At 58.0% G+C, this 24,912-nt stretch overlaps 2 protein-coding genes across 4 annotated transcripts in view; both read left to right on the forward strand.

Moving 5' to 3' along the window:
* Positions 1-12,893: 12,893 nt before the first annotated feature.
* Hoxb9 (homeobox B9) lies at positions 12,894-19,873 on the forward strand. Of its 2 annotated transcripts, XR_002821577.1 has the most exons (3): positions 12,894-13,646; positions 16,099-17,030; positions 17,216-19,873. XR_002821577.1 is itself a non-coding variant. In XM_004633656.2 (2 exons), the coding sequence occupies exons 1-2, from the start codon at positions 13,136-13,138 to the stop codon at positions 16,332-16,334; spliced, it is 747 nt and encodes a 248-aa protein (XP_004633713.1). In that variant the 5' UTR covers positions 12,894-13,135; the 3' UTR covers positions 16,335-19,873. The 2 variants fall into 2 exon arrangements, 1 of the variants encoding a protein (XP_004633713.1); XM_004633656.2 differs by having other exon boundaries at positions 16,099-19,873.
* A 3,887-nt stretch (positions 19,874-23,760) lies between these two features.
* Hoxb6 (homeobox B6) overlaps positions 23,761-24,912 on the forward strand; it is an 18,038-nt gene continuing 16,886 nt past the window's right edge. Inside the window, exon 1 of one of the 2 annotated variants that reach the window (XM_023718036.1) lies at positions 23,761-24,252. In XM_023718036.1, the coding sequence (XP_023573804.1) occupies positions 23,815-24,252 (438 nt within the window). In that variant the 5' untranslated portion in view covers positions 23,761-23,814. The remainder of the gene's footprint in view (positions 24,253-24,912) is intronic. The other variant, XM_023718039.1, reaches the window with a different exon arrangement.

Raw genomic sequence — 24,912 nt, forward strand, 5'->3', positions numbered from 1 at the left:
CAAGAAAAATGGGGAGTGGGCAGTAGAATCGGGTCCCTCCTGGATTCACCTATTGGGTTTTCTCGGGGACCCCAATTTTTTTTTTTTTTGAGAAAGGGTCTTATTGTGTACTCCAGGGTGGCCTTGAACTCACTCGGTAGCCCAGGCTGGCCTCAGACTAACAACGATCATGCTCCTCCTGCCTCAGCCTCCTGAGTGCTGGGATTACAGGCATGTGCCGTCATGCCTGGCTAAGGACCCAGTTCTGCATGGGGTGAGGACCCCAGGGCACGTTTAGAGGCTGGATGACATGGAACTCCATGCAGAAGGATTTGCTCCTATACACCAGCGCTTATGCTACTCAGCCACCCCCCAGGCCCTGATTCTACACATTACCATAATCTGGTTTGTAGCCAAGCTGCAGGTAGCCCCTGACAGTCCCGGGGACCGCCTGGTTTCACCTGGCTTTATGTGCTGTGGTTTATTTCTACACAAATCCTAGAAGGACCTGGGTCTTCTGTAGCTTTGTAAAAGTGGCCTGGCCTCCTCCCCCGGGGAGAAATGACCAAGCTGGCTCTCCCAGAAGGAAAGACAGGCTCCTGGGAGTCTGACACATGAACGGACTTTTTTTTTTTTTGTGGGGCTGTGTTCAGACAAATTAGGGGAACTGGAAGTTATCTGGTTTATTGTACCTCTTGCTCCGCACACAACGCAGCTCAAGGGCTCCTGGCCGGCCCTCAATGGTCTATGCACTTCGAGAAGAGGGGGCTGGGGGGGAAGAGGAGGGGAGCTGGGAGACCCCAACCCAATCCGGGCTGCCGGCGCAGTGACCCCCTGCCAGCCCAGCAGTTCTGATCTGTGACCAGAAGGTAACAGTTGGCTAATAGTATTCAAACCCCTGCTTGAAAATAAAAAGAAAAAAAAAATAAACAATTTTCTGCTTGGGACACTTTAAGCTGAATACCTCTGACCGTGAAAACCTGACCTAAATGCTTTATAATCAGAGCAGAAGACACAAACGCCCATTTGCTCCTCGCTTTACTAATTAAAGGAAGCTAATTGGTGTTTTCGGGCACTTCCAACTGGGGGTCAGGAGCCTCGCCTCCCCTTTCCTCCCCTCCCTGCTCCGCTAGGTCTCGCCCTCCCCCCACAGGGCCGCCCCCACCCGAGAGGTGGCCTCTTTCCCTGGGACAATGGAAAAGGAGGGCCCTAGACGCTCTGGCTCCACCCCTGCTCGGGGACTTGGGCCCTGAAAAAGAAACGCCGCCATTGGCTGGAAGTTGTCGCCCCCGCAGAGCTGTCCCCCTTCTGCTGGCCCTGCACTTGTTCCTGGCGCCAGACCTCTCGCTGGCCGCCAGGCCCGCCCTCCCGAGTGGGCGTGGCTCCCGTCGCTGCAGAGCTCAGCAGGAATCGCACACAGTAGGTGCTCAGTAAGCGCTTGTGGAATGTAGAATAAAAGGCCCCGCCGGGCGAAAGACTATGTTTTGTGTGTTGAATTTCTGGGGCATCGAAGGAACTCCGAGGCTTCCCGACTGCCCCAGGAAATGGGCAAGACCTGGTTTTTCTCAAGCGTTTCTCAGATGCTGTTTAATTTCAACCCTCTGCCGCCCTTCTTTCCTAGGCATTTTCTGAGGCAGGATGGCGGCTGTTCACCCCAGCTGAGGGAAAGGGCTCACCCGTGCCCGGTGAATGCTCACCACCACACCCCTGCCCTCCCCCCTCCCCATCCAGACCGGTCAGGCTAAAGGGAGTTTGAACCTGAAACAGCCAGATAATTGCTCCAATTCTCTGATCCTTGTTGAAGAGGTAGTTACAGGCCAAGGGGCTCAAAGGGCCTCACTTTTATGGACATTGGTCTAAACCAAAAGACTGCATTATCAGAGGCAGGCTGGCTCACATCCCTAAGGCGGACTGGGGCTGAGAACAAAGCTGCAAGCTGCTGCCGCCTCCTCCTCCTCCTCCTCCTCCTCCTCCTCCTCCTCCTCCTCCTCCTCCTCCTCTTCCTCCTCCTCTTCCTCCTCCTCCTCCTCTTCCTCCTCCTCTTCCTCTTCCTCCTCCTCTTCCTCCTCCTCTTCCTCTTCCTTTGTCTCCCCCTCCTCCTCCTCCTCCTCTTCCCTTCCCCTCCCCTTTCTCTCTCCTCCTCTCTTCCCCCTCCTCCTCTCTCTCCTTTTTTTTTTTAAATTAATAGTTACTATTTATTAAATGACCCCCACGCACCAGGCATCTTAACCTCAGGCGCAGGGCACATTCCTTAATCATTGCAACAGCTAACACCTCCCGATTTTGCGGATGCGGGAAGTTAGAAGTCACTTTTCAGGCGTGAATCCGGCCTCTTTGCGCGGGTGCGGGTGTGTCTGATAAGGCTGGTGCGCTCGTGGCTGATGTGATACCGGTATGAATGTTCGAGCATGCCACGGGGATGGAAGTAAAGACAAGTGAGGACGAGAAGACCTGAAAGTTGTGAAATAGCGAATAGGTTCGTAGAAGAGAGACAGCGTCGCCGCCCTACAGAGAAGGCAGAAGCGAAGCAATTAGCTGGCTAATTCCAAGCCCCAAATGCTTTCCCTGGAAATGGGCGGGTAATGAGGGCGACAGTATGTTCGCAGTCGCATCCGCCTGCTGTTGCTCCATTTCCCCCAGTGCCTGTGGCTCTCGGGCACGCACAGGGAGCCACACGGCACAGACGCTGCCCCGCACACCACGCGGGAACGCTGATGCACACGGCCCCACTCGATTCGGCCTCCGGAGCCTTTAATGACTCAGCCTTGGGAATGAAAATAGGGTTTGGAGGGGAAGTTGTGTGCCCGAGGCCGGGCGGGGGGGAGGGGCCCGCGGGCGCATCTGCTCCAGATGTGCGCTAGGTAATTAGGCGTCCAGGGGAGCGGCCCCGCTGGGTGGGAGGGGTTCCTTTCCGGGGACCCTAGACCTGGGCAGCGGGCGCCAGTCCTGTGCTGCCTGCCTCTGGCCTCCCCCCTAGACCCTCTATCCTTTTCTTGCCCTGTGGTGGACTCTCTGGCCTTGTCACGGGGCTCCTGGGTATAAAACGGCCCCTCTGCCAGGAGGGGAGATGAAGGACTAGTTTCTCCTGTCCCGCACTTCCCAGTTCCTGGATGACTCAGACCTCAGATTCCGACAGGCTGCGTCGGGAAGAAGGGCTGTCTTTCTTTGCACCCAGGGCTTCCTAGAGAGGGCCTATTCAGGCCAAGCGGTGACCAGTGACCGCCACAGGGCCAACTGCTCAGGCGCGGGGTCTGTGAAGCAGCCTTGTGTGAGTCCCATTCTTTAACCTCGCGGCCTCTTTCGTCGAGTTCAAGCTTCACAACGCCCAGTCCTGGGGGTCTTTTTCATCCGGGGCTTTGGAGGGTCCTAGGCCCTCAGCAGGACGACACAGCAATGAGAGGTTATAAACTCGCTTTTCCTGGCAGAGAGCGGGCTGGGTCTGTCCTGGCTTTGATACTGACTGCTGCCTCCGTTGCCACCTCCAGAGTTCTCAGGCGCTGCCCCAAATCGGGAATCCAGAAAGCCCGAAAGGCTGTCATGCCCTGGGCAGTTAGCAGCCTTAATCCCAAACTGCCCGCTTAATTTCCTCAGCACCTAAATCTCCTTCTGCCAGGTGGGGGACGAGGTCAGAGGTGCTGCAGGGAAGGTGAGAGGAGGTTGGGGCCAGGCAGGCTCCCCTGCCGGTCTAGCGTGGGGTGATTAGCTGTCCCTTCCCTTTAGGGCCCGCACTCCATTAACCCTGTTTCTCTTGCTTGGCAGAGGGCGCCAAAGGCGACGTTGCGACCAGCTCTTGGACACGCTCAGGAGCCTGGAGGACGCGGCCCTTCCCCGCACCGGCCTGGAGAGGCGACCCCAGGGCGCCGCCTAGAGGTCGGTGGCAGCCTTGGCTTCCTCACCGGCTCCCCAGCTACCGCCTGAAACAGCAAGCAAAACAAACAAAAAAAGCAAAGCAAAACAAAACAAAAAAAAGAAAAGACGAATTCCAAGCTTGGGACAGCGGCTGGGCTTTGTGAAATGACCACCCATCTGCCCCATAAGAAAGGTCGGAAAAGCGGGCCACAAGTCCCAGAAACACGGATTCTTTTGGCTCTCAGTGGAAGAGGGGCTCAGCTTTGGTTTCTTTCAGAATCTGTCTTCCGCGCTGCCTCTGCCTATCATCTAAATCGTCCAACCCCCTCCGGTAAAGCTAGAAATGCTTTACTTCCAAGGAAGTGAGAAGTCCCCGAATCCTGCAGCCGGCCACTATTTGAATAATTTGGAGATGGACGTGCTTTTGGAAAACAAATACCCAGGAAGAAAGCATCCCCTAAGCAGCCTGTTCTCCCTGAGTAACGAGCCCAGCTATGCGGGAACACTGCTTGGGAATTCGGAACTTGGCCTCTTTTGGGCAAGAGGACTTTGAATGGATACAGACAGCCCCTGTAGGAAGGGTCAGGGCAGGCTGCGCCTTTCTAGGCTGCGAGCGGTGGCCCAGGCCCCAGGGATGAGGGCTGGGAAGGCACCAAGCCCCCCCCCCCCCCCCCCCCGTGCACGCGAAGTGTGTGTGCGCAGGTGTGTTGTCTGAAGGCTTCTTCAGTTTTGCAAAGCGTCCCGGGGAGTCCTGAGACCAGCCTGTCAGGCCACCCCATCACAGTGCCCTGCCCCAGGAGGGGATGGAAGCCACTTCCTGTCCTCCAGATGCTAGAGATCTCCTCCTTCCTGGTGCCAGGCCAGGCAGTGGGCACCACCACATCCCACACAGCTAACACCTCCCCACCCCACCCCCCACTGGGAGCAGGCCAGCCTTCTGGAAAAGGCCAGCATGCTAGAACACAGCTTCGTGTTTTCCAAGCCCATTCCATTTTTTGATATTTGTTTGGTTATTTATTTATTTTACTGGGGATTGAATCCAGGGCCTTTCATCGAGCTGTATCTGCAGCTCCTTTTTCTTTTTCTTTTCTTTTTTGAGGAACCAGGGATTGAACTCAGGCCTTTGCGCTTGCCAGGGAAACGCTTATTCTACTACTTCTTCTTTTTTTTAATTCAACACAGTGTCTCCTTAAGTTGCCCAGACTGGGCTCAAACCCCTAGTTCTAGGAGCACAGCTGTGTGCCAACACACCAGGGAAGCGAGTCCATTTTTCATCTATTTTTAAAAGAACACCTCAGCAGGGTTTCCGCCTCCTGTCGGAGAGAGCTGCACCTGTGTGTCTGTGGGGCCCCTGACGCCTCCTGGCCCTCACGGCTGGGCCCAGTCCCTGCACCCCAGTGGAGCCGGAGCTAATGTCAGGTCCCCTGTGGGTCCTCCGAAGCTGTAGTGTTGGGTGGCTGAATAAGCTGGCTTTTGTCCCTTTGTTCCCCCACGCAAAGAGTCCTATGAGGACCCCTCAGGTAGAGGATTTTAAAAAGCAGCGGTCAGTAACTGTGTCCCCAGTTATCTCAAATCCAAGGCTTTGGGGAAAAAAACGAGCAACGTTGTAAAGTTTTCACTTACAGTGGCAAGTCCAGATTCCACAAATGTACAGAGCAGAAAAGAATGAGGGCCGGGAAAGCTGAGGTGCAGGTAGCTTAGTTTTCCTTCGGATTTTGAGGCCTTTCAGAAGCCAAACAGGAGCTGGTATCAGTACCCGAGACACTGACAACAACACGATGAATTTCAGCCTCTCTGTGCCCCCTGCAGGTACCCAGGCCACAGCTCTGTCCCCTGGTGGCCTGGCTGTCCTCTTACCTGCAGTCCTGGGCTCAAGCACTGGCAAGAAAAGGGCCAGGTAAGGCAAATTTCCAGCTTCTGGAGGAGCAAAACCCCACCGAACAAAAAACCCGCGTTTGGCGGCAGCGGCGGCGGCGGCGGCAGCAGCGAGGTGCAGAATAGAGGCCCCAACAGTGCATGGCTGGGAGCCACCAGCCCAAAAGCCCTGGCCCTGGCCCAAAAGGCTCGGGACCCTGGGGAGCCCTGGGAGTTCCGGGCGAGGGGCCGATTATCCATCCATGAGTGACTCGCAGGTCTGAGTCCGCCTGCTTCTCTCCATGCGGACCAAGTTTGTGCAAGCCCCTTTTGGGGCTCCTAAATTTGTTTCTTCTTTCTTTTAACCTGTCCCCTCCCATCCCCGCCGTCTTTATTTTCAGGCCAGGAGAAGATGTAAACCATTGGAAGTTCATCAACAAGGTGAAGTTTTATTGGATTTCCAGTCCCCAAGATTTATACCCCGGAGGGTGAGTGGGAGGCCAGGCAAACTCGCTCCTTACCTCGGGTTTTCCCTTCTGGACACATGGCTGCTCAGTCTATCTCCTCTGGGACAGACAAAAGGGAGCCTGGGTGACCGGGACAGATGGGGACTTGCTCCACACCTTGTGACAGAGTCGCATCCAGTGCTGTCGCCCGGTTCGCTAGCTCAGGTGAGCATGGTGCACCGGTATGTGAGTGTCTGCAGAGATAGAGGCGGGGATTGGGGGGACACAGGTGCAGGGACAAAGCCCCCAGTCTATAGGGCAGGAGGAGGGAAGCAGACGTGTGTTCTGTGTCCTAGTCCAAGTCCTTAGCCTCTGTCTGGGTCCACTGCAAATTCCGAACAGCTCTTCTTACCTGGGGGAACTCAGTGCCTGAGGTGCCGGAGCCTTCAGACATTTGTGCAGGGTGATTTCCTGGTGGCCTGGTGGTGGCCATGCAAGTCACCTGGCTGTCTCCTCTGAATCCCACTTTTCTCTTTGCTCCCGAGGGGCCCACAGTACTTACTGACACTTTTTTCTGTCTTTCCTGTCGCTGCTACCTTTCTCAATAGCCTGTCACTCCACTGTCCTGGAGACAGCCCAGGCTCAGAGCTGGGGGACCATGTAGGGCTAGAAGATTTGACCAGAGGAGGCCAGGTGGTCCTGGAGTGGGGCCTGGCCAGGTGGCTGGTGCCACAGAGTGCGTCTTGGCCACGGGGAGAAGCCGAGAGACCTTTGCCTCTGTGGAGCTCCTGGGTCAGAGACAGTCGCCAATCAGGTATCTCAAAGTGGCCCTGCCTAAGCTGGGGTCTTCTGGAAAACAAGTTTTTGGACTGTGAGTTGCCAGGATCAACTCCGAGCAGCTTGTACCTGAAGCCCTGGGTCCTGTTCTTCCGATGGGCTGTTGGCCACTAGGTTTGCCAGCGGAGGTGAGGGAACTAAGTTAAGCATAGGACAGTGAGTTCAGCAGGGAGTGGGGTCCTACTGCTCGGGCCTCAGGATGGCCGCAGGCGCCTGCGCCAGCGAGCCCTGGGCCTGGCTCTTGAACTGGGACTGCTGAGTGGATTAGGTAGTTTCATGTTGTTGGGCCTGGGCTTCTGAACACAACGACATCAAACCACCCGATTCACTGCAGTTACTGCCCCTCGCTTAGCCGGAAGATTGGGGGTGCGGGGGCTCAGGGCTAGCAGAATGGTTTCCCAGGGAGATCAGAAGAGTTGGGCCATCTCCCCACTTCTGGACACTTGCAGTGTGTTTGGGGTGCAAGGGGAGACTTCTGCAGAGCCCCAGGTGGTGCTCAGAGCTGCCAGCCTCCTCCCGCTCTGGAATCTTAGGCTCCAGTCTGCTTTTAGAACCTTCCAGAGACTCCGCAGTACAATTGCAGAGGGGCACAGGCACTCAAAGGCTGGACTTCCACAGGGACATGGGGGGCTGAAGCTCTTGGCAGCCTTTTGGGGGACCAGGCTCCTCTTCAGCTGGAAGTTTAAATCTCAATAGGCCCTTTGGGAGGAAGGAAAACTCAGGATTCTCTGTGAGCTGAGCCCGCAGGCCCTCAGGGTCCGCCTAGGCCCCCTAGCGGGGCGAGCGCTCCAGAGGTGGCTTCAGGGAGCTTCCGCTGCTAGACTCCCGCCGCTTCCTTCCCCGCGAGGCCCAGGGCCGCGGGGTCCTGCGAGTCCACAGGGCCAGAGCCGCGGAGCCGTTCTTGGGAAGCTTTTGCAGGCTGAGGAGAAGCAGAGCTGTACAGCATGCAGTACAGACTGGTGTAGACAGCTGGGGCTGGGCAGGGCAAACCTGCGTCACCCTCTGACCTGGGCTCTCTTAAGTGCTGGCTCGGGGCCCAGTGAAGGAGTCCCCAGAAGCTAAGCGCTAGAGGAAGGCGGGTGGGGGGCTCACCAAAGCATAAGCTAACTTTTGTTCCTCAACTTTCCCCCCTGCCTGAGGCAGAGGAAATATGCAAAGGGGCCCGGAAGAGGCTGGACCGGATGGGGCTTTGGTGGCGCCAGGCTGACTTGGAGGGCCAAGGGGCTCGGGGAACAAGGGGCCTCTGCTGGAACCGAGAGGCCCTGGGGGACCCGCTCCGAACACAAGGGCAGTGCAGCCTCACCCCACTGTCTGGATAAGTGAAGGCCAGCAGTGTCATCCCTGGACGTTTTGTCATGGGGGTCCGGTCCGCAGCGCTGGGGTGCCTCCTCCGCGTACCTTGCTCCTCAAGCAGCTCCCAACTTTTCCCAGCCTGGGAGCCATTCCTGGCTTCCTCAGCCACCCCCTCTCAGGAAAAGTGCTGTAAAAAGAAAAAAGGGGGATGCCAGGGAGAAAGGAGGGAATAAAGTCTTTGGAAAGCAGAGGGTTTTACAACAGCCACAGGTTTTATGGAAGCAATTCCGTAATAACCTTCTACCTGCTCGCCTCTTTCCGCCCCGCCTGCCGCCCACCCCGTTTGGCCTCCTGGGTGCCACCCCCCTTCCTAGAAGGCAGCCACCCCCATGCACCCGCAGCCCTGGACACCCTTGAGGGCTGAGAGTCTATAAGGAGCTTCCCCAAGGAGGTTGGAGGAGCCCCCTGACATCCCTGTCCTTCCTTTCACCTCTGACATCCTCAGAGAGAGCTTGGCAGAAGATTTCCTTATGTAGCAGGGAGATGCCCGCGGGGGGACAGGACAGCATCGAGGTAGCCTGGGTGTGTACACTGCTATGTGTTGGGGAGGTTCTTTTGGATAAAAGGCATCCTGATTCCCACCTCCAATGGGACAAATTTGCCTCCCTGTCCCACTGTTCCCCAGAGTGGCTCTTGCACTCTGGTCCTCAGACAGAAGAAATTTCTGTCTTTGACTTGGACTGGGGGCTCTTCCTAATCTGCTTGCACACAGCCACGGCTGTGCTTTGGCCTGACCTCCGAGCGTTACCTGAAGACTTTCACACTCGGTTCGCATCTGTCCACCTCTGCCTCACCCAGGACACATACACAGCTAAAGTGCTCTCCCTCCCAGGATAGAAGCGGCCCACGACACATGCTCTCTCTGCAGTGCCCGGCCAAGGTATTCAGTAAAGAATTTCATGGTCGGACCAAGCAACAACAAAATGTCACCAAATTTCATGACCTTTGCTCAACCTGGAATATTTCCTTCATCTCCCAGAGGAAGTCTTAATAGAATCCAGCTTGAAGTTACAGATGCGAGCTTGGGGAGACAGTGTGCTTTTCAAGCAAGACCCCCAAACCAGCTAATATTTCATAGCTACAATTCAAGTACACAGATACCCGGGTTTGTGGCTTTTCCCTAGGTATGCAGATGATTCTATAAATGTACATACAAGCTTCTGGGCCGTGGATCTTCCTAATATGAGCAGAATCCTTAGTCCGTATCTGTTGCAGAGGTTATGCACATACGCACTTAGGAAAGATTAGCTCTCCTTGCCAATGCCCAGGGACGCAGGGTGGCAGAACTGGACAGAGCCGCGTTACCACACGTTCTGTACACAGCGCAGTGCACAGTACCGCTGCACGTAGGTGTGTATGCACTCATAAACAGTGGGATTTGAAATGGTATGTTCATCTGTGAGGATACACCATACATCCATTTTAGCTCAGCTGAACAATCTAAAAAACCCACAATTTCCCCTTTTTCTCTTGTGTTGTTTTGCCTTTTTCTTCTTCTCTCCCATTCCCTTTCCCACCCTTTCCATTTTTTTCTCACTGACCAGCACCCTGATCAGTTCTTCCCAAGCGCAGGACTCACCCACTGGATCCGGACTGTGGCTCGCTGGCCTCTGCTCTTTGGACCTGAACTCCTTGGCTGTTGGCTGCGATGGCCCAGGGCTGGTGCTTTTCCTGTGTGCTCTTGCCAGCGTCCGGGCCACAGGGCCCAGCTGTGCTCAGGCCAGGCTAGGCTCCAGTGGGGGGCTGTGAGGGAGGGAAAACAAGATTTTCCTCCTTTCTCTGTAGGGCTGGGGGTGGGGTGTGCAGCAGTTGTGCTGTCAGGACCAAGGGACCCCATGGAAGGGCCCCCCTCATTGGTGTCTTTGGAAGAAGGGCTCCAGGGGTCACCATCCTGTGTGCCTCCTATATGGTGGGTACAGTTAGCTGGGGAGAAAATAACGTTTAGGGGGAGGGTCAGGGTCCTCTGAGCATCTAGGCAAGGGGCACCCGCTTAGTGAACCTTTTAATAATTTGCCTGAGCTGGAGTTGAACTCCAGCCTGGTCCAGCAATGTTTTCTAGAAAGGTTTTTTTTTTTTTTTTTTTTTTTTTTTTTTTTTTTTTTTTTGAGGAGGGGGGACTTATTTCCTGGTCCCTCCACACCACCACCCAGAAGGAGAGGTGCAGACCCCAGGGGCTGGGGGGCAAGTCCATGCTCTCCCCTTTAGAATCGCCTCTCAAGAGAAGACCCAGACTTCCTCAAGCTGTCGTTTTCAAATTGCCCCTATTTTCCTAAGAAAAGCAGCCTGTGTGTCCCTTCCCCAGCCAGCTCCTGGAGCCCCAGGAATGTGGGACAGCTCCCCAGGAGGTAAGCGACCCACAGACCTGGGCTGCATTGCCTTCTCCCGCTTCATCTTTCCCGCAGGAGGCTGCCGGGCCTCCCAGACAGGCAGCTACAACGTCAGGGCCGGGCTGGGGCTGTGGAAGCAGGAGGGCAGGGCGCACTCAGAGCCCAGTACCTGCGCGGCTCGCGGCTTAAGGACAGCCCAGCACTGTGACTTTTCCATAAATAAAAAGCCCCGGCCCACAGTTTGCATGTCCTTTTAGACCCTAATTTATACGCTACAGAAAATCGTACTCAGCCGCCATGCTTCATAACACCGTTATTTATGGCAGGAGAGTTTTTATTATTATTTTGGCCTGAAGAGTGTATTTATCACAGGTAACGCCCACTGCACACTCCATAGGGCTGGCAGGTTGAGAACAGGTGCCTTGCCCGAGCTGAGGTCCACTCGCTAGGCACCCAGCCTCCTCGCTGGCGGCCGGGGAGCTCTGTGACGGTCCCCAGAGCCCAGACGCTGCTTAGAAGGATTTGCATCGGATCTTAGAAGGATTGGCCTCCCCCCCCACACACTTGTGTCCTATGGAAAAAGCAGATCTTCACGCTGCTTGGTTCCGGATCTGCCCGGCTGTCGCCCTCCTCGGAGAGCGGGGGTGGGCCAGGAGGGGGCCGGCTGGGCGCCAGCATTGATCTTTAAAAAATCATTTTGAAATCGCCATAATGTGAAGAAATATGGCGCAGCGCCCTCGTATTTCACACGTAATGACACGAGATGGCTTCATTTGGAAAGAAAAGCGGGCGAGAATGTGTCTGCGTGTCCGGAGGTGACCCGCGGCCTTCCCGGGGTAGAGGGGCAATTGCCAAAGAGATCAAACCCCAAGTTAGAATGGTCTCGCTTTTGTTGAAAAGACTGGGGTGGGGGTGGCGAGGCGGTGGCTCTGAGGGCGGCCAGCCTTCCAGTGGCCCCGACGCAGGGAATTGCCTAGAAAGCAAGCTGTGCTTACACCGAGCGGAGGGAGCCCTGCCTGTCTAGGGACTGTGCCTCCCAGCTGCAGGCCACGAGAGCCGACGGCACCCAGCGCAGAACCTGGAGGAGTGGTTTCTGGGAGTGGAGCCAGGACGCCAGCCGGTGGCCGCCAGGGAGACCCCGTGCAGGGCCGCACAGTGGATTCTAATAAACCGACTATTTGGAGCTGGGGGGAGGACAACGACAGATGGAGGGAAGCCTGACCCTCGGGCTTCCAGGCCCGCGGGTGCCTAGGCCCGCATCCTCATTTGAAGTCCCCAGAATAGCAGCAAAGGGCGGCCCCAAGGTCGCCAAGTTGGCCTGCGCTCCCCGCGTGGGAGGTGAGGGAACTCTAGCCTTCCCCTTTTCCGGATTCCCGCTCCGGGCACACCTCAGGGAAGCTCCCTCCTTTGGGCAATTCGAGGGTCCTGGGCGGTTTCCCCGGGAGGGAAGGAGAGGGTAATAGCTGGGCACCCAGGGAATGGAAAGGAGTGAGGGCGAGGATTGGCTTAGTTGTATTAAACCCTTTTGTGGACCCCACTTTGCGGGGCCCAGTTTCCGTCTGACCTCAAGCAGGTTCTAGTTTCAGGGCAGACATCGGATCCTGCGACATTGGTCCCATTTCCCTTCTCCTTACTCAGCTACTGAGGTCAGGGGAAGCCCCAGGACCTGTCCAGCTCCCCGGATCGCGCACCGCACCCCCTCCAGAACGGATAACGTCCTCTAAAACCCCAACTTCTCCCCATCGCTTTTCCTCCATCTCCTGTGGCTAGCTGGCTGCTGCTCTTGTTTAATAAACATCTTCTGTCAAGGGGACAGAGGAGGAAATGAGGGCCCGCGGGGCGGAGGCGAGGTGGGGGAGGGGCGGGCGACCTCTCCTTTAATTATCCTGCGGGGCCTTTCTGGCTGCGCCCTGGGCTGGGGCTTGCGCTCTCTGTCTCCGTCTCTCTCTCCCTCTGCGCCCTCCCTCCCGCCCGGGGAGCGCGCTCCGCAGCCCCCGCCTTTCTCCGCCCCCGCGCCCCACGCCGAGACCCCCCCTTTCCTGGGAAGGCGGGAGGGGGCGGCCGGCGCCCGGGCTGAGGTTACGTGGCCGCCGGAGCCCTGACGTGATAGCACATTGCATCAGCATAAAACAATCCATCCTCGATATGGAGCGCGGTGCGCACGGATGACAGCGCGAGCGCAGCCCCCGCGCCCGATTGATTGATGTCGGAGCTGACGCTTTATCAGGCTGTCGGAAAAACTTTGACCAATCATTTTGCACGGAGCGCCGAGCCGGGCCGCTCCACTGTACTTTGTTGGCTGAGAAGTTGAGCCGGGGGTGGTGGTGGGGGTGGCAGGTGGGGGGGCTGGGGGGGTCGCGTCCGAAAGCCCTCGCCCCGGTCCGGGTGCCACCTTCCTTCTCTGCCTGCTCGGGCGCCGCCGCGCCGCTGCGAGCGAGCCAACGAGCGCTCCCTTCCCCCTGCGAGCGGGCGCGCGGATAATGTCTGAGAATGTCCATTTCTGGGACGCTTAGCAGCTATTATGTCGACTCGATCATAAGTCACGAGAGCGAGGACGCGCCTCCAGCCAAGTTCCCCTCCGGCCAGTTCGCGGGCCCGCGGCAGCCGGGCGCCGCCGAGCACCTGGACTTCCCGTCCTGCAGCTTCCAGCCCAAGGCGCCCGTGTTCGGCGCGTCGTGGGCGCCGCTGAGCGCGCACGCGTCGGGGAGCCTGCCGCCAGTGTACCACCCGTACCTGCAGCCGCAGGGCGCGCCGGCCGCCGAGGGCAGGTACCTGCGCACCTGGCTGGAGCCCGCGCCGCGCAGCGAGGCCCAGGGCCAGGGCCAGGCGGTGAAGGCGGAGCCGCTGCTGGGCGCGCCCGGGGAGCTGCTCAAGCCCGGCGCGCCCGAGTACAGTTTGGAAACTTCCGCGGGCAGGGAGTCCGTGCTGGCTAATCAAAGACCCGGCTACGGGGACAATAAAATTTGCGAAGGAAGCGAGGACAAAGAAAGGCCGGATCAAAGTAAGTTATAAAAAAGTGAGGAGGAGGAGGAGGAGGAGGAGGAGCAGGAGGAGGAAATACTCCGGGCCGGCCGCGGGCCGGGCGAGGGAGGGGGGAGGGGACCCGCGAGGCCATAAACTGCGGACAATGTGCAGGCTGAGCGCGGCGGCGGCTGGGAGCCGGCGAGGTGGAGGGAGAGAGGAGGTAGCCAGGCAGCGAGAAGGCTGCAGAGGGCCCCGCTGGGCGTCCCGGAAGGGGACACCCAGCCGGCCTCACTGTTCGTGTCCTGCGCGGCTCCTCGCTGCCGCTGAGTCCCCGAGGGGGCCTGGGAGCCGACAGGAGACCCGCCCAGCCGGGCGCGGAGCCGCGGAGGCCGGGAGCCAGCGCGCACGGGCCGGGACGTACGGGGCCGCTGCTGACGGAGCCAAGCGCAGCCCGTCAGCTCGGCGGAGGGAAGGGGGAGGGGGCTCATTAGGATTTTATTTGCGATGCAACAGCTTGGCGAAAGAGGATGCCGCCTAGCAGATCTCGCGCTGCTGCAGCCGTGCGGGTCCGCAGCCGGCAGCCAGGGGGGCGGGGGAGTCCGGGATGCCGTGGCCGAGCCCCCTCCCGCGCGCCGGCCCCTCCCCGGGCGCCTTCCCCTCCGCGGCCCCCGCCCCTCGCCCGCTGGGTCTCTGCGGCCTCCTCGGCGGCTCCCGCTGCTCTCGGCGGGACTCCTAAGCCGCGGCCTGGGCTGCGGGCCAGGCGGGGAGCCCGGGCATCACTTCCGAATTCCGGGCCAAGCGGGGACGTCCCAGCGGGACCCGGCAGGAGCAGAGGTGGGAGGGAGGGAGGGTTGAGGAGAGGCGGAGAATTTCACCCTGCGTGGTTAGTTTCTCTTGTCACCTGCTCCTCCCCCCAAAGCGCCGCTGGAAGAACCCCAAGTTTGGCAAATTTCCAGAAGATGTTCTTGGTGGGGCAGCCAGAGGAGCGGGATCTGCGGCGTGAGGAGCTGTTTTTAAGGTTGAGGAGGGCACATCGGTTGGGAGCTCTTGGTTGCAAACAATGACGCACAGGCTGGTGGGCAAAGTCCTTCTGCCCTGCTCTTTTGGGGGCGCAGAGGTTGAGAATCCCAAGCCTCTGCTTGTCCTCTCGCCAGCAGGGTGGCCGACTGAGCCGCCCTTGCCTGTTGGACAGTGAAGAGCCCCGTGCTCGGGGGCCCCTGGGTCCGGCCACCTCCAAGTTGCCAGGTTGACTGAAGAGCTGACATTTGGGGAAACAGTTCTCCCCAAATCCTCACACCCGCACCCCAGCCACCCCACACCCATGCTCCAGACCCTGCCTGCAAAGCCCATTACTGCAAAACAGCTAGGACAGTAACAGTTTTTTTCCTCTTTCATACATAACGCAGCTGCGCGTCGCGTCCCGGGCAATCTCAGTAAGGAAACAGTGCTGTAGGCCAGCAAGACGCGGCTGAGTGTAGGAGGCACTGAATTTAGGAACAAACAAGCCAACAGAGAGACAAAACGCTGTGCTTTTCATTTGGGGGGAAGAAGGCTGATGGAGCGTGGGTGTTATTTTGAATTGGCTCAGCTTTACTTGGCGACTTTCCGGAGTTCTAGGGGTCTGGGAGAGCGTGAAGCCTGCCTATACTTCCGTTTCTTCCTTTGGACCCCTTTTCCACTGACTGCTTATTCCTCTTCCGCTCCACACCCAGGGCCCTTCAGAGGCCAGGTGCTGCCGGGAGGCCTTTCTGTCTCTTCTTTCTGCCTGGCTCCGCCCTGGATGGGAGCAGTGCTCCCCCATTTCCCTGAACTTCTGTTCTCCGAGCTGAGCAGCCGAAAAGGAGTCTATTGCAGCCATCCCTTATGCGAGCCCCGCGCTCCCTTGTCTAGGGCCGCCCTTGATAAATAGTTGCAATTGGGTTGCTGTGAATTGCAGTGCGCTGACTCTAAATGTGGACCCATACTTGTCCTGTGTGTGGTGGAGGTGGCTTGGGTGGACGGAGGGAGGATCTGGACCCTGATGCCAACGGTGGCTCCTGCTCTGGGGCCTAATGATGCTGGCTTGTGGTCAGACAGGGTCCTGGGCCGAGGGAAGGGCTGGGGGGCATCTCCTGGCAGTGGCTGAAACCCAGCCAGCTCCTCTCCCCTGCCCCACCTGTCTTCTCCCAGATTCAGCCAGGGACCTTCCTGGTCAGCCGCCCGCCCGTAGGCCAGCCTGGTGGGACTGGTGGGAGGTCTCTGATGTGCGTGCTAGCCAGTGTGTCCAGATAGGACTCGGAGCAGGCTGCGGCTGGGAAGCACCTGGAGGCCCCAGCGTGTGTTGGACTGCACCCTGGAAGGCCCCTTCCACCTGTCCAGAGCAGCGGCAGCCGCTCCATCTCAAGAACTTTCTGGGGACCTGGAGGCCTGGGTGCCCTGCCTCGATGCCAGATGGGGAGCAGTGCATCACCCTCTTCCTCGCTTTGATGCTCTCGCTGCTTCTCTTTCAGCCAACCCCTCTGCCAGCTGGCTGCACGCCCGCTCCTCCCGGAAAAAGCGCTGTCCCTACACCAAATACCAGACGCTGGAGCTAGAGAAGGAATTTCTGTTTAATATGTACCTCACCAGGGACCGCAGGCACGAAGTGGCCAGACTCCTCAACCTCAGTGAGAGACAAGTCAAAATCTGGTTTCAGAACCGGCGGATGAAAATGAAGAAAATGAATAAGGAACAGGGTAAAGAGTAAGGGCCACGCCCCGCGCCCCTGCCTGCTCAGCCGGCTGTGATCCGGTGACAGGGAAGGGCGCCCTCCTCCCAGGCTTTCCAGAGCCCCGGCCCTGTGTCCCTCCCTGCTCTCTGGGTACCAGGAGAGTTTTGTTCAGTTAGAAGCTAGCAGTAGTTGGTTCCTGAGAAGACAGTGGGCCAAAAGGCAAGAGACGCCCTAGTCAAGCTCCTGGCATCCCCTGGCCATTTTTCTGGGAACGCCAACCCCTCCCTTCCAGCCTGCTTGGCCCAGTGACCCCCTGCACCCATCTAAAGTGACCCCCAGGACACCCCAACTGCCCACAGCCCAGCACATGCCCCAGACCCCGGGGTAGAGTTTGGAGCCCAGAGTCAGAACGGGAATGGAAGAGAAATGAAGGGACACTGCCATGCCGGTGTGGTGAAAGTGCTCCTCCAAGCAGCCAGCCAGGCCTGGGTCCTCGCCCTGATACAGACGTGCCCCAGCGTGATGTCTAGACTCAGGGCTTACAGAGGTGCCACTCGCCCCCAGCCTCAGCACCCCCAAGGAGTGCCCAGCTTTGCCCCAAAGCCAGGGCAATCCAGCCCGCAGGCTGAGGGGCTAGAGGGGCAGCTTGGCGGTGTCCTGGGGCATCTGCACACGTCCTGTCGCAGGCGATGTGGAACTCTGCATGATGTTTTCCTGTCCTTCCAACAAGAGGTCAGCCTGGGTCGTGTCCCCCCACCCCCCCGCCTGCTCCTCTGCGCCCCATTTGGGGACTGCAGCTTTTCTTGCTTTCCACTGGCTCTGCTTCTCTGTGTCCTTTCCAGCTCGGCGCCCATCCCAGCCTGAGCAGTGAGTCCAGCTGCACCTTGTACAATTCCTTACCCTCCCTCAACCCCCAGGTCAGCCCCACCAGCTCTAGACAGAAGGCCAGATCAGGAGACTCTGATGGACAGACGCAGAATTTATTGGAAATCCATTCCCCAGCTCTCTTCCGGAGTTGGCTGGCAGACAGAGAGAAGCAGAGGCCCCAAGGTACAGACCTGGCCCCTCATCCCCTCTTGTCAGCTCCCTGAGCCCTGAGGAGCCCCAGAGGCTGCCCACTGGGCTTTGCCTCCATGGCTGCAGCCTGGCTGGGCTTGGCAGTGCTGGTGCCTGGCCTAGCAGAGGCCACATTGCCCCAGGCCTCAAGAAAAGCTCATTTTGCTTTGCATCTGACCCTGCTCCCCGCTCTCAGTGCCCCCCCATAGCTGGACTTGCCCCTCCCCTGACCCTGCGAGGGGCCATCCCAGTAGAACTTTTTTTGCTTTGTCAGTGGCTGTTGTGACATTGTGCTTGTGTTTTGTGATTTCTTTGGGGATGATTGTCTCGCCTGTTTTCAGTTGTGGCTTCTATGGGCGGGGAGGGTGGCGGGTGGGACTGGGGAGGTCTAGGGGCCTAGAGCTCTAATTGTTTGTTTTGGAAGAAAAAGAAAAGAAAAAACAAAAAAATATATATCACTCCAGAAAATAAACCTTTCTGAGTCTTATTCTGCTCTGGCTTCTTCTCCCCTGGCCCTAGGTAGAGACTTCGGTCGTTATAAGCAGAGTGGAAAACAGAGGTGGTTGTGTGCCCCATACTCTGTTCCTCCAGGTCCCCAGAATTTGCAAAGCATGGTCCCTGTAGAGCTGTCTGCTTCAGTGCAGTGACAGCCACCAACACCCAAGGTCCCAAGCCTAGGGTGACCATGAAACCCAAGGCTCTCCACAGACTGTGGAGCGGAGGAGCAGGACAGGAAGCAGCCGCGTTGCAGGCCCGGTTGTCCTGGGACCCTGGCTGCCCTGTGAGCCAGAGGAAGGAAAAGCTTTGGAGTCCTGAAAGGTTCCCACTGTCACCTTGGTCTGGCCACTCAGAAACCTCAGCAAGAGAAAAGGGGGAAGAGCGAGCCTGGGTCCGAGGGGTCGCAGGATACTGCACGCCACAGAGGCTGGCAGACGCTTAGGCTGCTGGGATGGTGGAGCCTGGGAGCTGCGTGCCCCTCCGATGACGCTGGACCCACAGAATGGCAGGCTGGGTCCCAGACCCTGGGTTTCCTAGGGGCCGGGGGCGCTGAGATGGGCGTGGAGTGTTGAACAGCATCTCAGGAGGGGAAAAATGATTTCCTTCCAGCGCCAGAATTAAACTTGGTTGCAGGCGGCTTCTAGCTGTTCCTCTCAGCCTCTAGGCCAGGCCAGTTAGCACCCAGCAGTCGCTTTGCTTCCTCTGCGGCAGCAGCTGCACCTGGGCTCTGGTTTCTCCCTGTCCATCCTTCCGCAAGGCCGCCCTCCAGACCATGCGGGTGGGGACAGCTTGGGGACAAAAGCGGGCTGCGTTGGAGGCTGCCTGCTCGGGCCTGGCCTACCCCTCTCTAACGAAAAGAAGATCGCTAGGCGAGGTACAGGAGGTCACGCAGCTCTGGGCTCGGTTCCGCAGGTCCCGGCTGACAGTCACCAAGGAGGGTTCCATTGGGGATGGCGAGTGAATCGAGCTTAGCAGGCTGACTTGGCATCCCGCGCTCCCCGCGTTCAGCCGGCGCTGACAGTAAACCAAAAAGGCCAGCTTCCGCCGAAAGGAAACGCGGAAGGCCGGGCTGGAATTGGCTGGAGCGCTGCGAGGCGGGGTCCCGGGTGCCCGCAGTGGCCTCGGGCGGTAGCGTCTGGGTCCCCAGCTCGGGAGTGGCTCGTTTCTGGACAAAGGCGAGGATTCGGAGGCTAGGAAGCCGGAGATGGGGAAATCAGTTGTCATAAAAGAGAGCGATTCAGAGAGGGAGACCGAGAGAGTACGAGGCTGCGAGAAGCCAGGAGAGGAATTCAATGCCGTGTGCGCAGCAATAAAAGGATATGACCGCTATAAAAGTTTATAGCGTATAAATTTCTGAAGGTTAAGAAACTAAACAGCCCCAAAGCAAACAGAGGAGAAACTTTCCGGAGCTGAGAAGGAGCGCACGCATCCGCTGGGCTCAGGCGCCCTGCCTCGCAGGAGGCATGGGTGGCCCCGACCTGCAGCCCTTCCCGCCCTGGGCCGGGCCAGGGCCAAAGGGGGAGCTCAGAGGGGGTGAAGGGAGGGGCGCTTTGTTGCTGTAGTAAATACTTTGGCCATGACAGTTTGGACTCGTCTTTGTTCTTCACACCCTCTCCAAACCCAGGCGCTGGGATCAAGAAGTCCCTGCGCACACACGTGCACGCACACATGCCCACCCGCGCACACGCACTCGCAGGTCCCCAAGGCCAGACGTCCGGGCCAGGGCAGCGATGTTTCACAGTCCCATTCCGTCCTCCTCTCCCCACAGAACAGCCCAATTGTTACTCCTCAGAACCTGAAGCAATCCTGTGGGCTTTGGAAAGTGGGCATGTAGCCCTTTTCCAGGCCATAAACGAGGGGCGCTCCTGGGCCAAGGAAGGTTTAAGTAGGGGGAAAAAAGAAAGCAAACCGTGGAACCTCTTTTCTTTCCCGCCTCTTTCTTTTTTCTTTTAGGTCATCTGCACAATGTTGAGAACCTTTTCTCGATCGCGGTGTCTTTTTCTCCGCTGTGGCTTTCCTTCCTTTTTATTTTTTTTGCAGCTCTGTGTGCGCCCCTTGGATCTCGAGGAGGCTGAGGGCGCCTTTTCACAGAGCGCCCGCTAGATGGCACCCTTGCTCCACGTGTAAATCGCGGGCGCGGTGGCGGGCGCCTCCAGCGGCTTCACGCTGCACCTTGTACCGCCCTGCGCCTGAGAACCGAGGGGTACCAAAAGTCATGAATAATGGGCGTGAAATAAAAATGCAGGGATCGTTATCGCCCTTTTCCCCCATTTTTATAGGTTTCGGATATCGTGGAGTCCCCCTCCCTCCCGCTCCTCAAATGGTCAATTTTCTGATTTCTCCAGCGAGGAAGGCAGCGTTGGGCAGCGTTGCAATGGTCGGTGGGGCAACGAATGTGCGAACACGGGGAATCACAGGAAGGATAGGAATAACGGGGTGCAGATCGAAAGGCTTGATCTGGAAAACATTGAGCTTTTTCAAGCAGGGGGGCAGAGCAGTGTCCAGGACGCGGGTGAGCGGGTCAGGTGAGCGGTCGGGCTGGGGAGGGACCGGCGAGAGGCCGCTCTTAGCTGCCAAGGCAACCGGTGAGCAGGTCGGAGGCACCAATTTGGGGGCCACAGAGCCCTGGTTCTGTGGGGGCTCGGAGGTGCCGCAGCCTGGCCGAGCACCCCCCGCGTGGGCGCAGGATCCGGAGCCTTTGTGAGTTCCGGGCGACCGAACGTGGGCCAAGGGTCTCCCAGGGCGGCGAGCCGCGGGGAGCTTGGGGTGTCTCCTCAGGATGCTCTGGGTACCTCAAATTGGTGTCCACTCCCCTAAAAAAAAAAAAAAAAAGCACCCTTTCGGCTAGGTGTAGGGGCAGGTACTGCCGCGGGGCACAGGAGCGCGGTGTCCCCGGAGTTCGGTGGCTTCCAGATGAGATGGGCGACCCCCGGCTCCTGGGAACCCCCGGTGCAGCGGAGCTTGGGGGCGCCGGTGTTTCTGTCGTTCAGCAGCCCGGGCCTGGACTCGGCGCTCTGCACTGAGATCACGACCCGTCAGCCGCCACATTACAATTTTGCAATTTCCTCCCGGCTCGGCCGGCCGATCCCTTCTTCCCTTTCTGACAAACCTGTGGGGGAAAAAGCGACACCCACCCTCCCCAAGTTGTCCCAACCTCCCCTCTTTTTCCTTCTCTCCGGATCGGGGACGAAGAGGCAAGCTGAGTTTCTCCTCAACTTGAATTTCTCTAATAAATCTGCGCTCCGTTGGGTGTTTATAAATTATCTCCCGGCTCTAGCTTGTTTTTTCTTATAATAGAAACATTTTCCTTCCATCAGAAATTTCTCATGCGGGCGCGGTGCAGGGATAATTTAGGACAAGCTGTTGAATTCCACTTCATAGGTGAATCCTCAAATCATGACCATAAAATGGTCGATCCCTCAACAACTTGACCCCGGCTTCCGAGGCCCTGAGCCGCGCTGAAAGCCCCTACCTGGTTCTCAGCTCTCCTCTCTCCTCTCCTGCACCTCTCCCAGTCCTCTAAGCTTCTCTTTAGAAGGGCTGCGGTGACCCCCGTGGTATCCCCCCTTTGGCCAGGGTGAGGCTTTCATTTTTGCCTAAGTGGGGGTGTCCAGCTCCCCAAATGGCACCTCTGGAAAGCAAACCACTGAGCCCTGAATAAACAATGAGCCGAGCTTGTGGGCCACTTGTGGGCCACTTCCTTCCGCCTCACTAGCTAGAGATTGTCTTCCTTTCTCCCTTTCCTTCCTCCCTTTCTATTGCCGGCTACCTGGGGAGGCCAGGAGTTCCGACCTTCAGGCCCACCAATGTCCCCAGGCCAGGTAGTCAGGGAGACAGTGGGCCCTGCTTGTCACATTGGCCCAGCTCGGCTCTGCCTTCTGGGTTCCAAGGCCTTAGGTCCCCAGGTCTGCAGGGAGAGCCCGGGTTCTCTAGAGGCTCCCCAAGGAGAGAAGGCAGAGGGAAGCTCAGTGGCCTTACTCTCCAGAGATCCCTCCACCCCAAGGTCAGTGTAGGTAGCACTGTGGCTCAGTGGGCCGGGCACAAAGGGCCCGCGGTTCCTGCCCCAGCAAGCAGCTCCCAGCCACTGCCCACGGCAGCAGAGAAAAAGGACAGCAGTGGCCAAGGCCTGGTGCCCAGGGCAGCCATCCCTGCCGTCCCTGGCTCTGATGTGTGGGTGAGATCGCAGGCCCAGGTGGAAACTCGGCCTGGCAAGGTTGGGTTTCTGGGCCTGGGTCAGGCATGGGGCAGCCCCACTGGGTGTTCCTCTTCGGTGGTGCTTCACCCCTCTTCCCTCACAGTGTTCTCCCCTAAAGTGTGGAGCATCTTCAGGAGACCCCCAGCACCCCTTCCCCAGCAGGCCGAGGCCGTGCATACCCGCAGCCCTCTTCTGCCCATAACCAGGAAGTTCCTTCTTCTCTCCGATCTTCCCCAGACCTCCTAGACCCCTGCTCCACAGAAAACCCCTTGCTTGTTTGTTTAACGAGGGCAAAGTTCTGTGAGTGGCTGGGCGGGGCGGAGGGGGGAAGGCCGGGGCAGGTGCCTGGCACGGGGGCTGCAGGAGCCCAAAATCTTTAAAAAAAAAAAAAAAAAGTCACTGCGCAGGAAAAAAAAACACCCCAAAAACCCTCCATAATCGTCCTCATTTCAGCTTCCTCACCCCCACCGAGCTGCAGTCGGCGGCGGGGGCGATAGAAGCTGCAGTTTTATAGCTGTAGAGGAAAGAACTCGTAAAATGCTAACAGCCTTTATGCGCTGCGGCATAAACAACAACAGACTCCGGCTTTATTGCATTTTATAGTTTGTTAAAGAGTTTACAGCCGTTTTTTGGGGGGCCGGTTACCCAGCCAATTCCCTGCACACGATAGTTAAACCTTTATCAATAATAAGGAAATTGATCATTAAAGCTTTAAATATGACTACCTCGTTTGTTTGAAAATATGTTTAGGAGAGGAAGCTGTATGATTTGATAACTTGTATTAAAATACCAATTACATTTATAGGACCTTTTAAAACTCGGCGCAATTAAACCGTGTTCTTTTACATTTTTCCGAAGCGACCCTGACATTTAGAAAGACTCCAACTGCCTCGTTAAAATCGCGAAATTAACAGCGGTGCCTGCGCCCGGCGCGCGTCGTGTCTGTGCGCGCGCGCGTGGTTTTTTTCCGCGACGCCCCCACACCAGCCTTTGGGGGTGGTCCGCGAAGGTATTTGATTTGTTGGGAGGCGAGAGATATCTCATTAATGTAGGTAGTTAAACAGCTTTAATCCGTATTCCTCCTCCCGCGCCCCTCTCCCTCTCCCCCCGCGCCCCCGCTCTCCCTCTCCCTGGGTGCATGCTCCCTTCCCCTCCTTTTTCTCCGCGCTCCCCAGCTCCCTGGCGCTCTCGCCTCTCTCTCGCTCTCTCGCTCGCACCCTCGCTCTGCGTCCTGTCCGGGAGGAGTACGGAGAAGCCAATAGGATGCGGGGTCTCTAATGGATGCAAATGATCGTGAAAAGACAGTGCAAAATATGAAACAACTCATTTGCAGGGAAGTAAATCACCGAAAACTGTTTATGAACTGGCATCCCTTCTTCGAAATGTAAAGCGCGGACCTCCTTAAGCGGCGGTAGATTTGGGCGCGGGGGGTGGGGTGGGGGAGGGCGCCGCGGCTGCAGCCGCGAGCGGAGACTTTGGGCGCCTTCTCGGTCCTTTTGGCTATTCCTGGAAATCACCAAAAGTGTGGCGGCTTCTAGATCTTCTTCGCCTTTTTCTTTCTTTTCTTTCTTTTTTTCCTTTCCTCCTCCCTTCCCCTCTCCTTTCCTGGCGAGGGTGACCAAGGGCCGGCGAATCCGCGTTTTGTCTCTGTCTCTGTCTCTCCCTCTCTCTCCCTCTCTCTCCCTCCCTTTCCCCCTCCCCACCCCTCCCCACCAGCCCCCAACTACAGCCTCCGCCGCCGCCACCGCCGCCTCAAAATTCAATAAAATGAGCTCTTATTTCGTCAACTCACTGTTCTCCAAATACAAAACCGGGGAGTCCCTGCGCCCCAATTACTATGACTGCGGCTTCGCCCAGGACCTGGGCGGCCGACCCACCGTGGTGTACGGTCCCAGCGGCGGCGGCAGCTTCCAGCACCCGTCGCAGATCCAGGAGTTCTACCACGGGCCGTCGTCGCTGTCCACCGCGCCCTACCAGCAGAACCCGTGCGCCGTGGCGTGCCACGGGGACCCGGGCAACTTCTACGGCTACGACCCGCTGCAGCGCCAGAGCCTGTTCGGCGCGCAGGACCCAGACCTGGTGCAGTACGCGGACTGCAAGCTCGCGGCCGCCAGCGGCCTGGGCGAGGAGGCCGAGGGCTCGGAGCAGAGCCCGTCGCCCACGCAGCTGTTTCCCTGGATGCGCCCGCAAGGTGAGCTCCGCCGGGGCCGGCCCCGGGGCGCGGGGGCCGGAGGGGGCGCGGGGCGCGGGCCCAGGCGGGGCAGGGGCTGAGCAGGCCAGCACGCAGCGCCTGCGGCTCCCAAGGACTCCGGCTGCACTGCAATCTCCTGGTGCCTCTTCACCCTTCTCTTTTTCTCTCTCCCTTTTTTCTTTTTTCTTTTTTTTTTTTTCCTTTCTCTTTCCCTTTTTGTTTCCTTTAAGGGGGGGGGGGCTCGCGGAGCGACATTTCCTGAATCCATAAACCCCTCACCCTCCTTATTTCTCCTTTTCCCCTCCTTTTACTGTTTTATGGGGGGTATCGGAAAAAGGGGAATGGGAGTGGGGGCGCTCAACTTTTGCACTTTTCAATTGCTTTATAGTTTAATTACCCTGAAGAAACTTTTCTTCTGGGGCAGAGGCTCAGGGGGCTTTTCAAGGTGGGTCCCTCCGTCCCCACCCGGCTTTTTATTCTCATCCCCCTTCACATCCTTCCTTCGCAACTTTATGGCACTTTTAATGGAGCCGAGCCACCCCCTCAACTCTGGCGCTGGCTACTAGGGGAGGGGGCTCCCCCTTCCCGACTCCCTTGGATTCATTGCTGTTTGAGCCCCCCCCGCACCACACCCCCCTTCCGCGGCCTCCCTCCCCCCGCCCCCAGGCAGTGGC

The sequence above is a fragment of the Octodon degus genome, unplaced genomic scaffold (genome assembly GCF_000260255.1).
Source record: "Octodon degus isolate 3935 unplaced genomic scaffold, OctDeg1.0 scaffold00056, whole genome shotgun sequence".
NCBI lineage: Eukaryota > Metazoa > Chordata > Mammalia > Rodentia > Octodontidae > Octodon > Octodon degus.